This window comes from Solea solea, chromosome 7 (genome assembly GCF_958295425.1).
Source record: "Solea solea chromosome 7, fSolSol10.1, whole genome shotgun sequence".
NCBI classification, from domain to species: Eukaryota; Metazoa; Chordata; class Actinopteri; order Pleuronectiformes; family Soleidae; genus Solea; species Solea solea.
The window spans coordinates 6489988-6516439 of NC_081140.1; the positions used below are offsets into that span (position 1 = coordinate 6489988).

The window sequence follows — 26452 nt, forward strand, 5'->3', positions numbered from 1 at the left end:
ATTTTCTGAGCATAGGGTCTGTCTCGGTCTCACTAAACCAGATCTATGACAGTGTAGCACAAGAGGACTTCTACAGGCTTGGCAACCGAAAAAAATAAAAATATTGACAATATTGTATAATATAAATAAAACAGTTGATTGATTTCAGATGAAGTCAAATGGCTGTTTTATTACACGTGCCATCTCAAGACAATCTACATTCACTACTAATGTAATTAATATAAAGTTTCCAAAAAATGAGGGAAGCTCTAGGTTTGTCAGAGCTAGTGCGTTAAAAGCTGTGGGTGCATGGGAGCTACACACACACACACACACACACATCTCCACTACTCCTGTGTCTGGCACTATCCCATCATTCTTATGTGTTACTTTTCAATTTATAGCAGAGGAGCAGGGTCTGGTCCCTGCCAGCCCTTTATAAGGGAGATGAAGAGCAGGAGTGAGAGGACGACAGGATGGGAGGGTGAGCTGTATAATTGACACTGACAGAGAGCAGTCAGCCTTGATTAGTTCAGCCTTGGTAAGCAGTTCATTAGCAACCTGGGCTGAAGGGGAATGGTAGGAGAGAGGAAAAAAGACTGAGGGAAATACGGCATGTGCAGAAACATTAAAATCACTGTATCTGCACGTTGGCTGATAATTAAAGCTGTACGAGCTGCACTTTGGCACATTTGGCGACCCCAAGTGGTGGTAAAGAGAATGCTGCTATTTGTTTACAGTAATGTGAGAATGAAAAAGTTTTCTCAAAAGAGTCAAATAATCATGTTTTAAATAGGGTTAGGGTTGAAATAAAGGCTATATTTTATTTATGAAAATTGGCCATTATGTTGCCCTCTGTTTCGCTTTAAGTAAATGTTATTTGTATACAGCACGCATGATCTTAAGCCACATACATAGTGAGATCAAGACAATACAGTATCAATCTACACAATGAGCAAGCACTTGGCAACAGAGAAGAGAAAATGATACATTAAACATGTAAACGATGACTTATAATTGGTCTTTATCTGCGTCAAGATATGAACAAGAACAAGAACAAGAACAAGAACAATCTGCTTCGTCTGAAGAGAGATGGAGATAAAGTAGATGGTGCAATCATGGTATACTTATAATATAAATACAACAATTATTAGTGGTTTAAATCCAGATAAATCTGCAGGGAATCTTTCGACTTCAAACTGTTTCCAACCCTTGCAATGATACACACTTCATGGTTTGCAGTTTCAACCAAATGTCTGATCTAGGTCTGTGAGTGAGTATCTCAAAAAAGTAAATCTCACATGAACTTTCCCCCCAAAAAAAGAAAAAAACAGTTAAGGAGCCATTTTCAGCCAATCGCGATGCCAATTTAAGGTTTCTTTTCCCCCCTGTGAGGCATCACTTTACTCTGGCTACTGAAAAAAAAAGTGAAGAACGATTACAGCGGATGATGATCATTACGGTTCCGTTTGCAGTGAGGAACATCTTCATTTTGCTCTTCCCAAAGAAATGAACGGGGGAAACAAAAACTGGAGTGCTCTCCCTGCCGTGAATAGAAGACACTAAAAGACAATAGAGGAGAGAATAAATTTCACCCCTGTCTGTTCACAGTAGGCAAGGCAGTGCAGAGATTGCACAAAAGGAGAAACACATCATAATGTTCTCTCAATGGCGGCTGACGTCAACGCCTCTCTCCTATTATGGGCTATTGAACAGGATGTGTGGCTGGAGAGGAGACGCAGGGTGATAAGGATTACATTACCAAAATCTGTGTGTGTGTGTGTGTGTGTGCATGCAAGAAAATATATTTTGTGTACCTGAAACAAAGGTTCAGTGGACGGGCCATAAACAGCACAGCAGTGTGTTTGTGTGTGTGCATGTGTGTACATGCGAAGCAGAGGAGATGGACCGAAAGCAAATTATGGAAATGAGAATATTTTGTGTCATCAAGGTGAAGTTAGGTCCGTGAAGGATTGGTCTGTTTTTGACTACTGTGGGTTTTGTCTGTGTCCAGATCTTTGTTTGAGACTGAAACACAATTCCTGGACAGCAAATTTTGTCATAGCAAAACAACAACTTAAAGCTACTGTCGGGAAAAAAGGTTTGGTCAAAATCTGTGTTTAATAGGTCTATGTTCTGATCTTGAGTGACAATGGTCTGTAAGTTAGAGGACTCGTGTCGCTAAGAGCAAGTTAGAAAAAAGTTAGCCAAATGACAACATCACTGACAGCAGCTTCTTGACAAATAAACTGTGCACCACTTTTACTCGAAGGTTATATTTTCCCATTTATTTTCCTCTAAATTGGACAAATAAACTTAACAAAATCAACATCATGCTCTATTAACCCTTAAATGCACCTAGACACCTTTTGGTGCTTTTAACTTTTACTTTTTAGCATATTTTTTCATGCACATATTAAACATTAAAAATGTATGGCGGGCAATTTGAGTGTTTGAACTTTTTTCATGTACTAAATCTATAGTCCATTGTAAACAAAGCTAACTAAAATACTCACACTAACACACCTACGCACCAAAATGTGATCATTGAAACCCACCAAAAACATGAATCTTCTGCATTAGGCTTTAAATGTGTGCTCTGAGGGATTTCCATCACGATGATGTTAATGTTGCCATATATGGCAAATGGAGAGCGGCAATAAACAAATGTTTCTTCTCATCTTTCACATTTACCAGGTTTTAATAATCAAAGCAAAAACAATCCAGTTTGCATGGAAGTTTATTGAAAATCATTATTTTATTGTGTTTTTTTAAGACAATAAAATGAAGGTACATCATGACAAAACTTGGCAATTTAAGGGTTAAAAATTTAAAACAAAATGTATGATTGATCTGTATGGACTGACTTATCAACAACATGTTTACTGACATTGTAAATCAAGTGAGAAATAGGATAATTTCCCCATTCAAACAGACTTATTTTTGCAACGAGTGGAGTCTCCCCCTTGTGGCTATTCAATACACTGCTATTTCCAGGTTTGCTTCAGCAAAGAAACCGGATGACTATACAGTCTATGTTGGCATAGGGTTGCAGTGTTGGACTTACTGTGTAGGAATATGGCTTTTTATCGAAGGCACAATGTATTAGTGAAAACGTGATTCCATGTCAACTTAAAGATACACCATTAGTCACTCATTTTGGGGCCAGCACTTGACAGCACCCTCTATTTCAGCAGACTCAGACAGCACACATACACGCACATAATACACATGGCGGAGCTCGGAAACAAACATAACAAAAAGCCTCTGAGGCGTAAGCGAACAGCCAAACAAAAGGGCCATCCTGAACAGTTCCATGATCTAAATCCTAATCAAACATAATTTACAGCTTGTTTTATTTGGGCCCCTGGAGAGACTGTCCCTCCCTGCTTTTTGCCATGGCAACCTGATTCTCATTTCAGAAGTGTCATGCCACATTATCATCTGGCGGGCTCACATACACTCCCGCCAGACAACTTCACTATGGACCCCGGTGAAAAATAGCCGGCTTTCTTACATTGCCTCCTCACCTCCCTCCCTCCCTCTCAATTTCTGTCTATTTCACTCCCTGCTGTACCTTCACGCATTTGCCTCAGTGCTCCTTCCTTCTCTCTGCAGGTACCCACTGAAAACTGGATGTGTGATATATATCTTTTCTAATTGGAAACAAGTCTGGGCTAACAGAAATAGATTAAGATTAGCCAAAAGATGGATTGGACATGTGTGGTGTCTAATGTGCATGAAAGTGTAATGATTTTTCATCAAGGTCACAGTGAATCGGTTGGAATCACACAAACATGCATGCAATATGGTGGTTTTGCGATGTTGTGGATTCATCAATCATTGCTGGGGAATATGTGGTTCAGTAAAAGCCTGGTTGGTGCTGTAATGTATCAACCTGCTGATCCTGATGCAGAACAAAAACCAATACAGCAACAATAAAAAAATAAATAATAAAAAAAAATTAATAATAATAATAATAATAATAAATAAATAAAAATACCTGCAATGCAAACAGCTACCTGCTGAAATTGTATAATTTTTTTGTGTAAAATTGGTATCTTATTGTAGCCTTTAGTCATAGACAGTGAGAGGAATGGAATTCCTGTCATTATTTTCTTTTTATTGTCTTGGGCAAGTAAACTGATGTTCTTACCACATAGTCACAAAATAGGCACAATGTACGACATTTGATTCCTCCCCCAGCCAGAATCTTTGCTTTGTATTACAGGTGATGAGCTCACATTTTTTCTAAGCCATTAGATGGCAGGCCAAACCAAAGACTAATTCAACAAATTAGTGAAATAATATCACCTGCAATCTATAGTATGTGAATTGCTCCATTATGTTTGGTCAGAAACAAAAATAGCCACAGGTGTGTGCAGGTAGTTTTGTGCAGCATTAAATCTACATATCTACAATTAGAGATGCACAATTTTAAAAGTCCATTGTGTGGCAGAAACGGGAGATTCTTAGATGTTACTATGAGTGCACAATCACCTGAATGTATGAACTGTTCTTTTTCATTACCCCAGAAAGTCGGGTCAGCTCTACAGAGGTTGCCATTTTGGCATTTTGGACCACCATGTTTTCGCAATAGCCCACAATGCATATACTATAATAGTGTAGCTTTAACCCACACTAGTTCACTGTGAAGGTTAAATTTTATACACACACACACACACATTGACCTGTCTGTTACAGGCTGGCCTTGAAAATAATTATCTCAGAATAAGGCATTGCATCAAATGATCAAAACACTAAATAGGAAATGATCCTGAATATTGCATTCAGCGATCAGTCTGTTACTGAATGAGCTGATGATGTCTCTCAGATCATCTGTCAAATGTTTTTTTTTTTTTTTTTAAAAAAAAGGTTCATGTCAAGTGGGTGGATAGCAGTATTTACACAGGGAGTCCTAAAATGAATATATGTCGCACTGTGCAGAATACAGTCTCTATCTGTCTTCTGTTAAAAATATCAGTATTAATCCAGTACTTACAGGCAAAATGAACCCCACCATTTGCCGCTCATCAAACGAAATGACCTCAGTTTCTTGGCAGAACAGTAAAGGATCATATCAAATCATCACATGTGCAGGATATGACAAAACTTTCCCCTCTGTGTTTTAAAAATATATATATTTAACTTCCTTATTTATTCATTTCTGCTAGTACAAAATAACAGTAATAACAAATAAATGTCATATGTTTATGTCCCACCACCACTTAATTTCCAGTTTACACTGAGAACATCGTTTCTGTCCCAGTACGCAGCTGAAATACATGGTTGATTTAGCGATCAATAATAATATAACCAAAGCACTGACACCATGTTTCACACTGATAGTGAGGACAATGATTAGCTGTAATTAGCCGGGCTAATTTATTTATTCAAGTCAGACTATAGCTCGCATGATGCATGTGACACATGAATAATTAGGTGCACATGCAGTGAGCTTCTGTATAATACGCCCGACTCAATGGCTCAAATCAAGTATTTGAAACTTCTCTCTCTAAGATATTGTGACATGAACAGAAGGTTAATGAGACAACTTTTAAAGGAAAACACAGGCGAGGTGTCATCTTGACACAGTAATAGTGGAAATGAATGATAGTGTTACAAGGATACTGCATTTTATAAACTTTAGGCCAGCATGTCGGGCCAAAACAAGTGTGAAATAATCCATCTGATGTAAGATTAAACTGTACATATTAAAGTCTGACATGTTCAGGGAATAAAGATGACAAAAATTTTGTAATTAACAGTGCATTAGTTGATAAGTTATATTGTATACATGTTTATTTGTGGTTTCCCTGCAGCCAAGTTCAGTGAGGGAGTGTAGACTGAAGTTTAAGCAAACCCTACCATTTGTTAAACTTGTAAAGTCGCATAATTGTCATTATGCATTCATTCGTCTTTTCATGCCATGTCCCTTAAAAATGTACTGTGATATTTTGTACTGTCCGTACTTGTAGTTGTGGCGCAAAGGTGTCACAGCATGCCAAGGTGAAGATGCATCAGAAAGAAGAGACATGTTCAAGCTTCAACACCTCTTTCAAAGAACCAACCGAGAGTGATTACTGTCTATAAGGAACAAATCCTGAACTTTGAAGACAAAAAAGTCCAGTAAAACCAATAGAAGAAGGAGATATGGAAGGGTAACAAGCAAAGACCATCATATACCACTGCTTCCAAATTCGCCACTGTCAAAACTCCTGGATTGTAGCATAACAACACTCATATCAAAATCCTTCAGGCCTGTGGACTGTGTGGATTTATGTGTGGCTCCAGAAAAGCTCTTTGACATCACTTTCAATCCAGATGACCCAGTCTCGACAGTTCAATGTGTTCAGTGCCCTGGAATCGCAGAGGGACCCACAAAACATTGTTTTGAAGAACCAACGCTTATCGACTGAAGTGATTCTGACAATGATGAGAGCCCCAACCTGTGGATGAGACTCGAATCATCAATTTAACTAGTTTGTATAACCGCTAGTTGGACTGTTTGTTTGTTTTTTTAAGTGTTAAAAATCGCTTTTGGCTGTGTGCTTTTATTGGGCTTTGCAGGAGCCATGGACTATAAAAGCAACACTTTGTTGAAAGCATGTAGAGGAAGGGAGCTGTGGCTGGAATGAGGTAGGGGATGCATTTGTTTTGTATGACTAAAGTGAATTACCCCTTTATCGCAGAGTCATTAGTTTGAGTTTATGTTGTCATGCATGATGTGCTTAATTTCTCGAGCAGCCTAACGGGCCACTTTTACAATCCCTGATTTATAATAAACCAGTTATTTGTCTCTTTTAAACAATTTGTAATGGAAAATAAATAAATGAATAAATAAAAGCAGAACAGCATCAGTTGTATTGCAGTGGATAAACAGTTTGAACGTGATTTACAAAGGTATGTGGAAATGAATCTGTAATGGGAGAGACCTTGCCAGATTGGAGGCTACAGAGGCGGCAAGGGCAGAATTCTACAAGGTCTGATTTGGCTACGGTACTGTACGAGCATCTTAGCTTTGAAATAAACCTCTTTTTTTTACAGATTGTTAAATCCCTCTGCCCCCATTATTTTTCTGTGTGTTTTCACTGTGAGTTGTCTAATAAAGAAAATGCTATAAAACTTTTTTTTTTTTTTTTTTAATGGAGCAGTTACAGGCATGCTAAATAAGCTTTCTCTAGGGAGATTTGTTTTCTTACCTTTTTTTCTTCCTTTTTTTCTTGTTGCTCACTGGCACACCAACATGCAAACTATAAAACACTAAGATATGTGAAGATTTGCCAAGTTGTGGCAATTCTACATCATGGAACACCAGAGTTGTCAAGTCCAAAGAAACAGACGTTGTTGATCCACTGGTAAGTAAAAAAATGTGCTATTTTGTGAATGTGTGTGTTTTAAATTCTTAATTTTGATTTTTCTATGTGGCACACACTTATGAAACAGGGCAGCAGAAAACCAACAAATCCCATGTCTCTGCAAACTAGAAATGTTGATTATAGGGATATTAGTGCAGGAGAGTGAGTGGTGTACAAAGTAACACATAAATTCAGTTTCCAGTTGAAAAGGGCTGACTAATGGACAGATGTGTTTTTTTTAAGATGTAGACTTAAGCTCTATTAAACACCATTCTCTTATGATCACTTGTCAAAGTCAAGTACAAACTTCCCTTCACATAAAGTTCACTATGGAAGCCAAAGTGACATAAATCTCTCAGGTTTCTTCTCAATCTCAAATTGTATTCCCCCATGTAGTGACATGCACAGCAGCTGGTACAGGCCTTCCCTCCCTCCGCCTCATTGTTCTCTCAGGCTGCCTTCACACCAGGCTCCAGCACATGCAGCCAGCTGGGATCTCCATTCAGGCAATCATCACAAGCGTCTCACAAAGTGTGCCTGTTTTGTGCATGTAAATAAATAACCATATTCACTTTCAACTCTTGTATTGGCCCCATGACAAATTTACTGTAAAATCAAGCAAGGATGCTCCCGGGTCGGCCACAATAAAGCTTGCAAATTGCATCGAGATGCAAACATCCCAATAAAAAATCTCATTTCACCCCAAATAAACCACAGGTTCCATTGATTGCAAACCACCACTGTTTTCATATCAAGCAAATCAAAAGATATGACAGCCCCCCTCCCCTTGCCTACAACCAAAACACAGCACGGCCCCTCAGTTAATGGGCCTGGTTCATGCATTTCAGTATGCAATGCAAATTAGGGGAGGGGAGTAAAGAGATGAGGCTTGCTGTCCTTCTTCTGCTGTTTTCCAGCATCATTGCAGTGTTAGGACCCGATGAGAGCCAATCACTTTAGCATAATATTTGCTTGCATGTGGATCAACAACACTGTGTATCGCTCTTTCCATGTAAGTCAGCCAGAAGAAACCATTCCTCCAGTCATTTACCTCTGGCTATTGGCACGTTTAAGTAAAATGCTAAAGGAAGGAAGCCATATGAACCTTTTGGTGGCCTTCACACTTTTGTGACATAATTTGACCTGATTTAGTTTTGTCAGCAATAAAAGTTTAAGAAGCTTGCATAATATTAAATAAATAAATAAATACATTAATTGATTAATAAATAAATAAGACGTTTGTTCAGAAGTGCTGAAGTAAAATAAATTACTACTGCATAGTCGAGAAAACTGAAATACAAAACATCTCTGCTGACACAAAATAATAATCATAAGTGACACATGCACTTTAATTTAAGAGCCCATGTTTATATAAAGCTTTGTATATTTAATGTAGCTATAATACAATACACATCACCATGACAATGCAACCACTTTTGAGATTGAATTTAAATTATCTTAATTTTCATACACAGCACCTAATTGCATTCTAAGTATATGCACATTTATTTTAAGTAATATTACATTTAGTGGTAAATGTATGTACAAAGGCTAAGTTTTAATGAATTGATGTGAAGCGCCACCAGAAGACAGGCAAATGAACAAATATAAGACCGATGGTGCAGGGAAAGCTGGAGCTGGAAAATGGAAAATAACACGAGAAGTACAGTGGAACAGAAATAATCATGACACAGTGATGTAGAAAAGAGAGAATGGCTCTAAGTCCTGGAATGAGCATATATCTTGGTCAGCACTGCTTTGTGTAGTGAGCTGTCAGTGTCAGCACCACGGACAGCGTCTTTCTCTCCGTCTCAGTTCTCTCCTCTTCAGCTCATGATGCAATCCATGGTGCTGACGCGCAAATCGCTGCACAAAGCTGAATCGACAAAGATATTCTATCCTGGACCTTCTCAACACTTTATCCATCTCACCTTTTTTGTTCTGTTTTATTTACATTGAGCTATTGTGGGTTTTTTTTACCTTCATAGTTTAAATTACTGTAAGTAATAGCCTGTTCACATTTTGTCCATATGTTTTTCATGTGAAAAATGCTTGGGGAAAAAAAATAAAAGAATAACTTAGAAACCAATAATCTTTTTTAGTGGTGATTGTAAAAATGACATTTTGGATTGGTCTAGAACATAAAGAGTGATACAATACAAAATGACTACAATATGAGAGCTTACTAAAGCTGAATAGAAAAGGCCCAGGTCAGGCAACAACCACATCCTAGTACAATACACTCACCTATCTTGAAGGTTATCAATTATTTAGATTTTTGTTGAACAATTACTAATATCAAATCTCCATAATATTATACATTTTTTAGTTTTTTAAATGATGCTGCTCACAAACAGAAACAAATTAACACTTTTGGTAGAGGTATCAGGCTAAACCTTTTGCCTCACACTCCCCATCCAAGTGTGTATGAGAAAATACTAGGGTCTTAAAAACATGAAAAGCCTTTGTCCATTCTGGGCTACTGTACAAAGAGTAGAACATGGACGAAACCATGAAATACATCCTGTGTAATATGAAGGACTCATCCTGAGGAAACAAAAACAATTCCTAGAAAAGGTGAAAGAAGACAAAAGTCAAGAAGAAGGAAAAGGCAATTTGGTACGAGATGGAAAGGAAAGAGAAGTACTGGATGATAGAAGATGAAAGGAATGCAATGTAATGGATGCCTGTTGCCTTACAACACCGAAAAACAAGTTTGATTTTGGTGCCACTGTTAAACTTAAATTCTATCCATTTAAGTTAGTTGGTTGGTTGTTTTTTTTTTTTTTCCGTCATGCTTTCAAGTATTATAAGACAAAATGTTTTTACCCACATACTAAAGCAAGAAATTATGACACAACACAAATATTATTTGTTGAATTTGTAATTGTAAGTAGTCAAATAGGACACCATGCTAAAGTCCAGTTTATAATGTATTAGTGAACATTTTTCCTTTTCTACCATTTCATCCATGTGTATGTATATGTACCTCCCTTTCCCATTTGCCTTCTCCCACCCTCCCTTGGTTCTTTCTCCCATCCTCACTATTCCACCCCTCCCTTTGCTCCTGCTATGTATGCGCTGCCTAAATGAAATTCCCATCATCAGAAGCTGCAATTTTCACAAAACAATGTGAGATCACACGGCACGTTGGAGAGCCGTCCTCTCCACCCACCCAACCTCCCCACGAGCCCCTGAGGCAACCAGTGACTGTGTAGATTGGAGGATTAATGTTCTTTCAGTGTGTGTGTGTGTGTGTGTGTGTGTGTGTGTGTGTGCACATGCTCACAAAACAGAACAATGGGAAATGATTTTAATAGCACTTTCGCAATTGCATGTTCTGTGTACGTAAGACACAGTGTGCGTATATGGTTGGTTGACGGAAACACACACACACACACACACACACCTGCAAACAGGACAGAGGGTTCAAACAGAGTAAATGGAGGGGGTAAGTTGGACCCCATCACTGTCTTTCTTCACAGCATCGCTCTCTTTTAATATCAGGCTTTTCAAAGGATTGAGCTGAGCTGCCAGCGTCCTCTTGAACATGGGAGACATAGATAAGAAATGGGATTGTGGAGCAGAGCAATGCGAGTCAGAGTGAGAGTGTGACTTTGCCAGGGGAAAGTTTTCCCAGACGCAGAAACAAAGGGATAAAAAGAGCGTCACAGGACTTTGGCGCACAGCCTAAAAAAAGACAGTTACTGTATATGAATACACACACACACACACACACACACACACACACACTGAAAGAACACTAATCTTCCAATCTATCCTCCAATCTACACAGTCACTGGTTGCCTCAGGGGCTCGTGGGGAGGTATGTATATACAGTGAACTATATTTCAGTAAAAATTATTATTATAATTATCCAACACAACTTGCTTTACACTATAATATCATGTTTATGTATTTTATAAACACACATTGAGGAATAACATATGTAATAACTAAGATAAGGTAAATATTTTACCTTAGATGTGTAAAAAAAAATATGTTTCAACTGTTTTTCTGTCCATATAAACATTTAAAACCACAATTAAACAGGTTTATTCAACTTTCGCTCAAGAGTAAAAAGCCATTTTAAATCCTCTGACATTAATCATTATATGTATACATATCCAGTGAATTGAACATGTTTTCACAACTTTTTTAGCATGTCATCCAGCACTACTGTGGAGTTCTGGAAATAAAGCTGGCACTTGGATGAAACATTGCAGGAAACCACTCCTCACACTTTAAAGCTACACCCACCTTTATCAATCACATGTGAATTTCCCCAGTGTGGGATCAATAAAGTCTAATCTAATGTAATCTAATGTGCTGTCAAGCAAACTCAAGATTAAGCCTATCATCTCTACACGACTCTCTTTGTGTTTCTCTGTGCGGCAGTGTTTATTCCCTGTGTCACCCCAGCGACATCAATGCTCTGCACACAGGAACGGATTCATTTTATGTTACAACTGAACTCAAGGAGGCGAGGTGGAAGCACAGTTGCAACACTGCACTACTAAAGCGAGACAAAAAAGCCAAAAAGCTCCCACAAAAACTTTCACAAGTGAATTCTTCTGCTAAAAAAGCCCCTGGACGTTCTCCATTTTAATGGAATAAACACTTGTTGCAACTGGGTCAGTGACGGTGGGAGTGGTGCGAGAAATGGCATGTAGAGACATTGGCTGTGTTTTGGTAATTGCACAGAATTCCTCAGGGGGGCGACAGAAGTCCAGCACCGGAGCTTTAAAAACAACCCTTTTTTCATCCACACCAAGCTACATCCAGCCCAGTGACCGCAGACGACTGGAGCTGTGATAGCAGTGTGCCTATAAGGTGACAATTCAGCTGCTTTCAATCTCTCTCAAATGCTGGGTAAAGGGCTCAATATCAACCACTTGGCATCTCCCTCATGTCTTCTCTACAGGTGCTGTGCTTCAATGTTCTGCAAACTAACAGTGGAAACAGAAAAGAGGAGCGAGCTATAGTTGTGGCCACATTCCAGGGCCAAAATATAAAGGCAGCCATATGAAAAGTTTTACACATGATTGAAGGATATTTCCATTTGCAGTGATGGCCCCAGTGTGAATGGTGTGTACATGGCAGAAAAGCTTAGGATTGTTATTTAGCATGCAGAACACAAACCTTAGCCCCCAATTCAAACGTTTTCCTTATTCCTGACCATTACCCATGAATGTAAAATGACAGCAGGATGTTGTTTCAATCCTCTGCCAAAGAGAAACATAGAAATACATATCAGATACAAGAACTGAACAAATGAGCAATTTATCTGCTTGTTTCTTGTATCCTAAAAAAAAGATTCCCCTACTCCCCCTGGGTCCTAAAAGGCATCCCCTTACACTTACAAATGAACGTCACAATGACATATTTAAACGGTCGCCGACAGGGGCAAACGCACTGCTTTTTGCAGATTGAAAAAAAACAAACAAGAACAAAAACATATGCAGAAGTGTAAACACACGCAGAAGCGAAAATACACTCAAGTCCCAAAACACAAGCAGAAACGAAAACACCATCATATTCAGAAACGAAAGTGAGTCTGTGGTTTACAGAAAATCCCTCTGTAATTCAGGCATTAACATTCAGCGTCAGATAGTTTGACTACGGAGAAAGAAAGAATGTCGGATAGCTTGACCGCAGTCAGATAACCTCTCTTAAGGTCTCTTAATAAAGTAAGAATTAAGTAGTCCCCGAGTATGGCACAAAAACGAGCACGAGAACCACTTTTGTTTCTGAATGTCCTGGTGTTTTCGTTTCTGCGTGTCTTTTGGGATTTGCATGTGTCTTCTGTCCTGCATGTGTTTTGGGGTTTGTGTGTGTCTTCTGTCCTGCATGTGTTTTGGGATTTGCGTGTGTCTTCTGTCCTGCATGTGTTTTGGGGTTTGCGTGTGTCTTCTGTCCTGCATGTGTTTTGGGGTTTGTGTGTGTCTTCTGTCCTGCATGTGTTTTGGGGTTTGTGTGTGTCTTCTGTCCTGCATGTGTTTTGGGGTTTGTGTGTGTCTTCTGTCCTGCATGTGTTTTGGGGTTTGTGTGTGTCTTCTGTCCTGCATGTGTTTTGGGACTTGTGTGTGTTTTTGCTTCTGCGTGTGTTTTTGTTTTCGTTTGTGTTTTTGAATCTGCAGAGTTTGTGAATATGCAGCTTGTTTCTCCTCCTGCATGTGTTTTGGGTCATTGCAGTGCGTTTGCCTCTGTCGGCCACCATACATTTAGGCCAAAAGTTGGCTTTTCCAGATTTAATGAATCAACACATGTTGAACACGAATAATAATAGTAGATACAGTAAGTGTACTTTACGACAAATTTAAACAGAAAATAATCATCATCCAAAAAGTGGAGCAAAAAATTATCATATTCAGAGGAACATTGTGACAGACAAAAGTTAACAAGCTGTTGCTTCCTACAAACCTAACCATAAAGTTATGTTAAGTATAGTTATAAGTATATGATGCATGGAGAAGGCTGGTCTCTCAGGACTAAAACACAGAAAACAAAGAGCTGTTTAATAAACAAATGGCTGTAATAACCAACAGCAGCACATGAGTTGTAACCTGTTGAGCTACTACTGTATATGGAAAATGACTTCAAGGGTAAATGTCAATGCCCCTTGAAGTCACTGATTGTGACAACAAATGCAGTTCCATTCAGCAGGACTCAGAATTCAGGAGGCAGGCAGCAAAACAAACTACAAAAGAGGTCAGACAATAATTGGCCTTTTTTCCATCATTCTGTGAAAAACTGTGATCTCATTCTATGCTGCACACGGTGTGAGGCTGCGAACAGCAGGGCAGAGTGAGAGGAGCTGGTTACCTGGCTGAGAAGTTGAAGGTGTGCAGCCGGCGCCCGCAGCTCTTCATCTAACAGCTCGCTGTGGCTGCTCCTGACTGATCCGCTGCCCCCTGACATGTTACGGACTGAGCTACTGTCGAAAAGAATGACCAACGTCCTGATCAGTGGATGTCTTTGAAAATAAATGATGGAGGTAAATAATAAATTAACTGGCAAACATGTTGTGTTTCCTGTGAAGTCTTGATGACAGTGAACATAACACTATAGTAAATGATCAGTTTGCAAAGTTTGTCTACGGAGGAACTAAATCACACTGATTCATATAACAACCTTACCCACAAGCTCCAATTACCTATTAACAAAAATAACAAAATGGTCAAAACTGAATGACAAATAGATGGATAAACACTTGAATCAACGATTATTAGACTAAAACATGGAAATATGCCAATTCATATATGTCCGTATACTCAAAATGGACGCAGACAAGTTAGCTTAACGTTTTTTATATGATATGCCATGTTTGTAGTCGAGCTGTGACATGCAGATTTTGCATTTGACTTTTTTCCCGCTATCTATTTTTGTAAAATGCTGCCACACTACCGATATTTTTGACATGGGTGTTAGAGGAGGACTGACTGTAGCCTAAATTGAAAAGCTCAAAATTAAATAAAACCACCGGACGTTGAACGGTTGGGCTAATGCAAAATAGTGAAAACAAGGGGGGTGTTCTCTGAAGACACACTGTTACCTGTGAAACAGGGGTGCTCTGAAAACACCCCCATTAGCACTTGGTACTTTCCTCCTGATGAAATTAACCTGGCAAAAAATCAACGTATCAACCAGTCGACTAGGAGTTTACAGCCCGAGTTAAATGTCGTAAGTTTGGTGTTTGAAATGATATGTTCAGATTTAACTAAGTGACACAAACTTACAAAATGAAGCAGCAGTTTCCATGGTTCCACAAGGTAAACGTGCTGATCTCCCATGTGAACTTTTGTTTGGCGGGGTAAGCAGCTACAAAGTGTCACAAACACTTCGTCTAATGGCGAACATGTTCTTAAGATCGCACACACTTGAGCAGGCATATATGTTATTAAGTGAGGCTTTAGTTAGGAGGCTAATATCAGCTATCAGTCACTGTGCAAACACAGTGTCTGTAGTGTTGTCATGTTTCATACACTATATTTTTAAGTATAGGTGTGTAACATGGTCTGTCAATTTTTGTCTCAGGGTTTAAATGATGATGACATATATAATGTCAAATGTTTCAAAACAAAAAAGAAAAGTTGAAAAAAGAGGTTGCAAAGGACTGTTCAGACTTCCGTATGACGTTGAAACTGGTTGCACAGTGTAATTGCTGATAGAAAAGAGACACATGTGTGTTTATACTGGTCCTGTGATTCTTGCTTTTACTACATTATACTCTTGAACACAGAGACGTGTGTAATATGACACAACATCAGCTCTGAGGAGATACACCAGCATCTTTACCGTCATCCTGCTACTGTTGAGTCTTTTTACGACTCTGACCATAAAAAGAAACAGCAAAATAATGTGTCCTTGTCAACTGCCTCTTTAAATTAATTTACAATGGTTACCATTAGAAATGCATTACAAATACAATGAGTTACTACAAGGGTATGAAGCACCAGAGAAAATATATTGGTGATCAGAACTGATCAGAACAGGCCGTGTGTGTGTGTGTGTGTGTGTGTGTGTGTGTGTGTGTGTCTGTGTGTGTGTGTGACCATATCAGGACTAGTAGACCTGATGGATACCCAAACCTGGTCCTAATGGTTCAGAAACTCATTTCTAAGGAACTAGTTTAAGGATCCGATTTACATTGTGGCTAATTTAAGGTAAGGGATAAGGCTGCCCAAATGAATAAATTTCAATATCTGTGCTTAAAAGAATAGCTGAGCGAATCTGTGTGTGTGTGTGTGTGTGTGTGTGTGTGTGTGTGTGTGTTGCTGTGGGAGTGAGAGCTGCGTCTCAGTCCCTGCTGTAATTTCCTGGAAGGCTGGCAGCAGTGAGGTCAGTGTGGAGCTGCAGCCGAGCCGAACAGACCTCACCTCGCTGACCCGAGCTGCTGCTAAGCTTTTCCCACAGTGGGACACTGGGTCGACACCGAGCACTGTTCCTTTTGTTTCTCACTTCAGAAAGACGGGGAGGGTATTTACCTCATCTCACTTGTACTATTTTTATTGTTTTATTTTTTTGGGGGGGTGGTTTCTCAGACACGCAAGCCAACACACAAACTCATAGTGTCTCTCTTTCTATGTTTTCTTTTTGTGTGTGTTTAATGGGAGAGGCATCACTAACAGTGCTAACCTGTGGATTCAGTGAGAACATTATTGTGAGATAAAAACTATTTGTCTTCAGATATTTTTTATACATCCAGTTATCTATTTATTTCATGTTTTTTTTAAAAAAAAGAGAATATTAATTATTATATATTATTAACATCAGTATATATAATACACATGTAAACTTGGAACTTTGTTAATTTAAAGAATGCTTTAAGAAAGGATTTGACATTGACCAACGATTACTATTATTGATATGATTATATTATAATTTATGACATAATAATTAATAGAATGTGGTGTAATGCATGGGAAAAGCAAATATAAAAGCATAGTATAATCTACTGTGACACACTCATTGTGACACTGCAACATTAGGGATAATAAATGAGCACTGACTCATGCTTTAATATTCTGTACTTACTGTATGCAAGGACAGCATTTTGTGTGCACAGATAAAACTTCTGAACCCTCACCAGTGGCATGAATGTACTGTCAGATTTATGTCACTTTACAAATGTGCCTTACTGTAATGTTGCAAATAAAAAGACACTTAAACTACATGCCTGCATATCTCCTATCACACTCTCTCTCTCACACACACACACAGTCCTCTCCAGAAGGTGCCCATCAAACATCAAATTCCACACACCACATTTAGCGAACTCTTGACACCTCAGTTCACTCATAGTGGTTAGAAATTTCACGGCCGCAAATTAGCTAATAACTCATGGGCTGTAATGAACCAGGGGGCTGTCATGTAAAATTTATGCCATACTCTCAATTGTGTGTGTCTATGTGTGTGTGTGTGTATTGGGATTGTGGATATTCATTTAACACCAGGAGAGAATGGGAGGAGGCAAGCAGGAGGAATAAAAGGAAAACTGCTCTTGCCTTTATGCATATTACTCCATAGGAAGTCAACTAATCATCAGAGACATTTTCGTATATGTAAAGACCTCCAAGTCTCCCCTTTGTCTCACACTGTAATGAACCAAACCTGGGGTGAGTTTAAATGGTAATGTTAATATTTGGATATTGTGGTTTCCAGTGAGGGAAAATATAGCCCAGTTCAGATGTACAGTTCAGTTGTGTTTACATTCTGTAATTATTTGAATAGTATTTTGATTGGCAAAACTGTACCAAAATAATCAAATGGAACCATCCCATTTTTTTTGGCACGCTTCTGTTCTTTTAAATTAGGCGGTTCCACTTTTTGCCATTTATCCACACTTGTAAGACATAAAACTTAATATATATACAAATATCTATTACATCCACACCATTGTCAAATGAGTCCACACAATGCTGAGTAAGTCTATCCCATGTTGCTACAAACAGTAAGATCATTTGTTGTAAGTTAAGACAGAGGGAGGCAACAGGAGCATTCAGCTCATAAAGCAACACAACAGAAGGTAACACCCATGGAAAGTTAATTCTACTGCTCAAAAAAACCCAGTCATTCAGCAGTTTGATAGGATAAATGCTCCCTCAGTCAGGTCTGGTAGTATTGCTTGACCGGCCTCATTTTCAGATATAGGACTTCAGTTCACAAAACCAAAAGGAGACAGAAAAATAACATCAACAAAAAAAAAGTTGAACACTGCGGCTTTAATCCATTGAGTCCTTTGCATTTTTAATGCAACACACGACAACATCAAAACCAATGCCAGGAGTATTCACCCATGCTGCAGAGGACAGTAAAGCCATTGCAACACACACCAGTCTCCTCTGGTGCTCTGTTGAGCTCTGCAGCGATTGTTTGGAGGGCGACGGGATGCGCCTCCATTTCTCCTGCACCCAAAAACTGTGCCACAAACGTGGGTTTGTCTACGTCCACACACAAAAAATGATTGATCACTTTCAATTAGCTTCGACCCTGTACATAGCATAGATATGTATCACTATCTCAAGGTCTGTGAAGGTCTGAAATCTGATCCGTCTGTTAAATCTGATCCTCAAATGCTTCACCTGTAGATACTTCCTGTATTAGTTACTGCACACATTGTCACATGTTTGGCTGGTCATTGAACAACAGTCACGCTCAAAACGAAAACAGAAAAAAGTGCAGAAATAAGAGCGAGATTTTGTGTAATGATCTATGAAAGCCTCACGTTATGGTCTGCTGTTTATTCAAAGGCGTGGCTATATTAAAAAGACTAATGTAAAAGTGAAAATATTAGCCCTAATAGTCATTAATGAGTAGAGTTGTTCAGTGTAAATAATCCACCCCCTTCATATCAGTGGAGAACACGTATGAGTGGAGCTGCTGCCCTTGTAGTGTTCATGAAGTGGCTGAGTGAAGGTGTGCTGATGCAGACCAGCACTGCAGATTTACTCTGTATGACAAAACACTGTATATCAGTTTTAGAGGGGCTGCAGCGGCAAACTCACACACACACGCTGTCACACACACACACACACAAAATGTAGAACTGGGCTTATTTCAATTAGGTGACATTTGTTAGCGGCTAACATGAGGGAGGAGCAGAGCGCACCACTGGCTAACCTTTCAGCTGTGAATTATAGGAATTTACCTTCATGCCTCGGTGCGTTCGCTGCCGGTCTGCCTTTCGTGTCTAAATCAAAGGCTGGGATCTGCAACATCGGCACTCTCCCTCCTTCCTCCAAGGGCATGTGCTGCACAAACGCCTGACGACGGGTGACATTTACAGCACGCCGGGGTCTCAGACTGCCACTGCAAAAACAGAACGCAGTTAATGTACATACGTATACACACTTGTACCCGCAATGCCAAGTCTGAAACAGCAGCACCCGTGCTTATTTCCACTCCAACAACAAATTCATGTGATTCTTGTATAGGTACAAGAGTCTCTTGGTATGTTTTGTGTGTGGAAAGAGGAATACCAGACAGTTGTGAGTTATTTGGAGAAACATTTATGAAAGAAAGAAAGAAAACCTAATCCAAAACAGAATCCCGTTGTACAGTATGTACATTTATACACGTACATTCAAACAGGAAACATTTATTTTTGAGGTGGCCCAGAACTCAGTACTATAAGCCTTCTGGTTCTGATTTCTACGTTGACTACCAATGTGTACGCATACATAAGTTGGTTATCCACAGGTAAATAATTTGTGCGGAGCGCAAACAAACACATTGATTTAAGCGTGTTGCCTTTTTATGCATATATGTAGCTGATAGCAGATGCACCTCACACTTCTTATCAGAGCATAAACAGTGTTAGAAAAACAGAAGTCTTGGCTTAGATCAGAGGTGTCAAACTGGCGACCCCCAATCGATTAAATGTGGCCCGCCACCTAATATCATGTTATATTGAAAACATGGACTGGATATAATGCTATATATATTTGATAGAAATGTTTTTATAATTGTAATAAGACATTTGGTTATTATTATAATGTATTCAACATTAAGAGACATATATAAGCTGTTTCGGAGTTTTTTAATTACAGTTGCCGACGCTATTATTTACTTAATTTTAGATTTAGTTATTGATGCATTTCTCTGTTTTTGATATTACTAGATTTTGCGTCATTAATGTGTTTTTATTGTGAAGTGAACATCATTACACATTAAAACATGCACTTTTGTTTTGAAATTCTGTGAGTTATCATCATGAATATCTTAATTGCGATATCACAATGGAATATTGTGTTATAATTGTGTTTGTTTTCTTATTTTGGGCAGAGTTTTAGCAGTTGTTTTCCCCCCCAATCTGTATACTAAACTAGGTTAATCCTGAGCCGATTCCAGCTCCACACTGATCTTCCCACATCAGAGCGCACTGTTTTACCAGCACAAAGCTAAATATTTGATGTTTGTGGCAATGGCTGATGATAAAACTGAAGGAAACATTTGCGGATGTTGTGGAATTGCGGGCTTAATTTTAACAAACAATCAAATGTCTTTTTTTTTTTAGGGATTCATTGGTCAACATAACACTGAGTAATAAAAGTATTCCATGACAGATCATATGAAAAAGCTATGAATTGTGAGTATATATGCGACACCAGAAAAGCAGATGGCAACCAAATGTGCTCAAAATGTGAGTAAATTCATAATAGATCAATTGTCCTTGCAGAAAAGGGTGAGAATGAGGAGAAAAGGGTTTGAAATACAGAGGGGAAAACTGAAAATAGGTGAGATTATTTCCTCCCCCGAACATCTGTCACACTGCCTTGGGAAAGAAAGCAAGGCGACCGGTGAGTCTGACTTTGCAAAGCTCTGCGTCTTAGTCTCACCACTTCACCGAGACGTGGCTCTCGTTTATTATTTGAATGGCTCAACAGGTAATTTTCCAGCTAAAATCCTGATTTCTGCCGACGTCTGCTCCTCTTCAGCATGTATTCTAATTACCGGTGGCTCACTTTGATCTGAGGCCTTTTGCTGCTTCACAACTTTCCTTTCCGATCGCTTTTCATCAGGTTGTCTAATTTCTTTTTGGCACCTTTTTTGTAATGGTGGATATACAGGTTCAGTTGCAGTGTGTGTGTGTGTGTGTGGGGGGGGGGGGGATGCAAAATAGAAGCAGCGGTGCGGGATATATCAGGCAGCAGCATTTTCCCCAGAAGCCCAGAGTTGGACACAGTTATGACAATAACTTTCTGAGTGAGAGAAAGGGGATGGAGAGTGGATTAACAGTTTCACCTCATTAAAAGTTAGAACTAGAAGCCACTGTTGATTAGAAGAGTAGGAGCTTTTTTCATCTGCCTTTAAAATCAATCACATTACTGGACTAGCATGAATCATATGAGTAATAAGAGCATTATATTTTTAAAGAATGACGGGCAATGGTGCTTAACGGATTCATTGGTTTTGGATTTTTTTTTCAGGTCATTTCTGTCAGTTCAGGCAAAAGCAAAAGTGACAAATCCTTCCCCCCCCCTGCAGAATGTCTTTGCTCGCAGTGTCATCGTGCTTTCTCGCAAAATCCAGTTGCGACTCCTTTGTTTTTCATCCCCAGGCCAGTTTGGGATAACAGCCTGATCAAAAGCTTAACCCCAGTAAGAGTATCAGCACATTACACTCGCCACATTACATGAAGGATAAAACGAGGTTAGACCTTGTCTGGGAGGCTGTAAAGACTTTGAGAATTCATGTGCGTACTTATCTCGCTCGCATGTCATTAGCGCTCTGCTCCGTCTATTCTCTCCTCAGCCTACGAGGTGGACCGTCATCGTCTCCACACACTGCCCAAGTCTTTAGAACAGGGCAGGATGTCGGAAGGAGAGCCTTTTTGTCACAGGGAATGTGAACAGTTTCTCGCTTATCTCGTGAGGACAGCGGCGTTGTGCCATATGCCACAAACCTGCAACCTCCAACCCCCCTCTGTCTTGCTGTGCACCCATTAAGGCAGAGTTAATTAAACCACAACTCATTGCCTCAGCAGGGGGGGGCAGGAGGAGGAAAAAGCGAGAGCGGGGGGGGGTGCGGTGGGGTCGTACAATTATACATTGCCATTTACCTACCATTCTCAACGTATAGTGCTCTGCTAGCGGTCACTTCTCAATGCACATGCTTCACTCTTACCCCCATGCTGCTGAGGTTCAGTGCTCATAGTTGGTATTCTAGAAGTCAGTGAGGCTTGTTTTTAACTGTGCGTCTTGTGAGGAATCTGCACTGGTACGTGAAGCAGCGGCTGATGCTGAGTGATGGACAATGGTGAGCTGTTTTGATGTTGAGCAATAATACATGAGGGGACACGTGGCACTGTCCTTCCGCCTGTCTATCCGCACAAGGTCATGGGGTGCAGGGGCAGGGAGAGGTTTCAGCTACCATTGCTGCACCATGCCAGGCTGTCTATTGCGCCTCTCGTGCCCCCTCGCTAGTCGTCAGATATGCAAGCCCGCCTTTACCTGCTGTGATTCCATTACCCCAGCTGCCTGTTCCGGCACTCGAATGTTTCTGTAGCATATTAAACAGATTAATAGAACAATGCTCCAGGGAGAGAGCAGCCTGTCAATCTCAGCTAAAAACACAAAAGCAGAAAATTAAAAAGGCCCATGGCTGAACTCCGGCGCTGATAAAAAAAAAAAAAAAAAAGGCCTGGAATCTTGCATGGTAGAGGGAGAGAGAGGGAAGGGAAAAAAACACAGATGGTAAATATTTATTCTCCTATCCTGCTTACAGAACACACACATGCTAATACAAACACACACCCAAACTGATAGGCCACAGTGGTAGCTGAAATGACAAAGGGGAAAATTAGCTCTGAAATTATCAAAGAATGTAGAGGCAAACATTGGGCGCTTTGTTCCTTTTGTGTGACTATCACTATGCTGGGGATCAGCTATACGAGCTCCAATCTAGAAAACATGCTCCTGCTCTCTGAGGATGCTGCCTTTCATGCCAGATGGACCAGACCTGTGTTTATCAGTGAATTCCCACTGTTGACTAGATTTAAAATCTAAAGCGAATCCAGAGCATTCCCACGGTACACCTGACGCCTTCACTCACATCTGGGGAGAAATATCTGAGGCGAGCATCTATAGGACCGCAGGAGGCATAAAAAGGGAAGTATCCTCCAGTGACGTCCAGTCTCATCCTGGGAGACTTGAGAGAAAAATTCAATCTGGTCCTCTGCTTGCAGAGATGTTGAGAGATTGAGTGAGGTCTGCAGATGGTGGTGAGGGGCTCCACTCCGTCTTTACATTCATGCCCGTGTCGCTCGATGGTAAATAACAGCTGAGAGACACGGTTTGCATCACAACAGCACACACGGCGGGAACCTGTGGCAGGTTTACTACAGCACATACACTGCACATAATACAGCATATATGTGTGTGGTTAGTGTATATGCTATATTTATATATATGTGTATATATATATATATATATATATATATATATATATATATATATATACATATACATATACATATATATACACATATATATGTATATATATATATATATGTATATGTATATATATATATATATATAAAAAAGTTGGCACCTAACTCACAAAACAAAAAGCTAAGAATCAAGTTTTGGTGGCAGTTACAGTACTTGTCAAGAGAGTGGATGGAAGGGGTGGGAGGTTTAGAAGCATTCCATAGACCAGTGGTTCTCAAACTTTTTATACCAAGCACCACCTGAGAAAATATTGAGCTCTCGGAGTAACACCATTATCACCACCATTAAAATACAGTGGTGTAAATAGACTGAGCAAAGTCAGCTACAGACTTTGCACAGGAGGAAGATTTATTCCCAAATAAGATAATTTGCATTCTCATCATCCTCCTCTTCCTCACATATACTTCAGACACTGGTGTAGTGAAATTAAATCAAGATGGAGCGAGAGATAAGGTGATGTAGTGGTTAGCAGTCTTGTCTTTGCAGCAAGGAGACCTGGGTTTGCGACCCCGTCGGAAAAAGGGGCCTTTCTGCATGGAGATAGCAGGTTCTCCCCATGTGTCCGTGGGTTTTCTCCGTTTTTCTCCCACAGTCCAAAAACATGCAGATTTGGGGTTTAGGCAAATTGGATGTTGGTTTTTGTCTCTCGTGTGACCCCCATGTGTAGGATGAGGCGGTAGAAGGTGAGTGAGTGAGTCATTTGTTTCATTTTCTATTCACTCTGGTCAAATTTCCTCTGCTCCACGCCAATCACATACCCTGGTATATTCAGTAGAATAAAACTCAACCTTCTGCCGTGCAGATCCACACGTGTTGACTTTTAAAGGAGGGGCATGGTTGTCTAGTCTCTTGCAACTGTCTGTCATTAACTCAGAGTAGCTGAGGTTGTCAGATAAAAAAAATAAATTTCATTGTATCAGGGTTCAATCTGTGGTCACCCCACACAAATATGACTGAGGCTTTTCAAACCAATAATAGAGCAGCAGAGAGAATCCCCAACCTTGGAGTGTTTGTCTATTTGCTATACATATATTCACGTTACTGACTAAATGCTGTGTAAGTGACACAAAAGCAAACTGAATTGAAACATTGAAGTGTCTGTGTATTTTGGCTTCACAACAATCCCATGTGGAATTTCATCCTACATTTGCTCCCGTCTTCCTGAACTTGATTATTTTCTGGCATTGGCATCTCTCCTAAATAAATCCTGATAATACTGGTTAGTGGCCTAATGTGCCATATCACTGAAACCCACCCCCACCCCCCCAACATTCAAAACTATGTAAATCAACTTCCTTCGCTCATCACTTTCTTCTTTATCTTCCCAACACGATCAATCTGCCAAACTCAGGTCACTGTTCCCTTCTCCTCTCTGCACTGGAACACTGCAAATCATTTTTAATAGTCGTCATCTCGATGGTTCATTACGTTAAACTATCTCTGCTAGAATCCTCTAATCCAATGGCTCTCTGATGGCCTGGTGTCTATGAGTTTAGGGAGGGAGAAAGGTAGAAGGTGTGTGTGTGTGTGTGTGTGTGTGTGTGTGAGGAGGGGGATGCTCATTGTATTATTAGCAGGTTAATTGCCCCAGTGCAGAAGAAAAATTGGACGGTCATTTAATTGTTAGCCACCCTGTACAGTAAGCCCCAAGTTCCGCATGAGGCCCCATGGGCTCGCACCATCACCACATGCTGCCAGAGGCTGTCAGCTGTGTCATACTGTATATGATGTGAGGCACATCATCGTGGGATGGTTTTAGACAGTGGAGCTGTCCCACAGCATCACCTAATGGAGGCAGGGGGGTACAGCATCTGCAGGATGGTCAGGTAATCTGCACGTAATAACTCCATTGTGTGTTTGAGTTTGGCTAAGTAGTTTGGCTTTATATGTTGTAATTATTCAACAAGAAAATCAGTCATTTGCAGATTAATCTGCTATTCATCGATTGAGAAGAACTTGCATCCTTCATTTAAGTAAAAGTGCCATTGTATTTGAAATGTATAATTAGAAAGACCTTGTTTTTTTTTGTTTTTTTTCAAAGTAGTCATAAATAAAAAAACAGATAATAATTTTACATTCACAAATATTATGTTTGCTTCACCTATTTGGTCCTTTGACCGACCACCACCAGATAATATTTGTTCTGCCTGTGCATCATTGTTAATATGTGTATGCATATGTATTATTGTATCACCATGATGCACATTATGCTGTATCAGAAGAGAAAGAACATGCAGAATGATTTGTGGCTAATCTTGGGTTGTTTATCCAAGCTTAATATTTCTATACTCGTAAGGTAATTGTATGTTTTGAATGTAAAATGATAAAATTACTAATACTAAATCTCCAGCTGTAAACAAAATGTAGACTTATATGAAATCAAGTACAGTAAATATATCACAAAATGAAAATAAGAATTATTAAGGCTGAATTAAGACTTCTGTTTCATTCATGGGTTTGTGTAGAGATGTATTGTGGACATGAGAGTACTACACTTGTTAGTACAGTCTCCCAAGTGTCCCCACTTGGGCAACTGTATAAAACTATTGAATTCGCATCTTTTAAATAAAAAACATTGTAATACTGGAGGGGGTAGGTAGTGATTACTTGTGAGATCACAGCAGATAAATTGTTTGATTTTCTATGGTAGACCGAGCGGTGTATATGAGACCCTTAATTCAAGAACAATATAATGGCTATGTTGCATCTGAACTGCTCCAAACATCCCTGCCAGTTTTGCACCTTGTGTTTGTGACGTAAGCATCAGCAACAGCTTAACTTTCAGCAATTTGTGCTACAGTCTTTTGGGCCTCACGCACATGATGAGTATGCACATACATTCAATGCAAAGATGCGAGAGCATGCGTGTCATTTGAAGGACAGTTGCTGTAGGTCCAAAGCCCGAGTGACTGAGACCAGACATAGAAAGACAGGGTGGAGCAGAAATGTAGTTGGACTCTCTCCCTGTCACTTGATTCCAGCTGTTAGTCACACTATACTATTAAAGCATTAGTAGCGGGCAGTAGTCGCCAGTTGTGTTTACTTACAAACTCAAAAGTTAATCCACTAAAGCAGCTCCACCTTTGGCCTGCAAAGGGGTGTTTGTGACTCATCGGGCCGGTCAAGCATCGGCAATTCTGCTGTGGCAGTCACCTGCTGGCT

The 26452-nt window shown here is 39.7% G+C and overlaps 1 protein-coding gene across 2 annotated transcripts in view; it reads right to left on the reverse strand.

Moving 5' to 3' along the window:
* The window catches only part of dhrs13a.3 (dehydrogenase/reductase (SDR family) member 13a, duplicate 3), a 162438-nt gene that overhangs the window by 92660 nt on the left and 43326 nt on the right, over positions 1-26452 (reverse strand). For both annotated transcript variants that reach the window (XM_058633676.1, XM_058633677.1), the window contains exon 6: positions 18988-19148. In XM_058633676.1, coding sequence (XP_058489659.1) covers positions 19035-19148 — 114 coding nt within the window. In that variant the 3' untranslated portion in view covers positions 18988-19034. The remainder of the gene's footprint in view (positions 1-18987; positions 19149-26452) is intronic.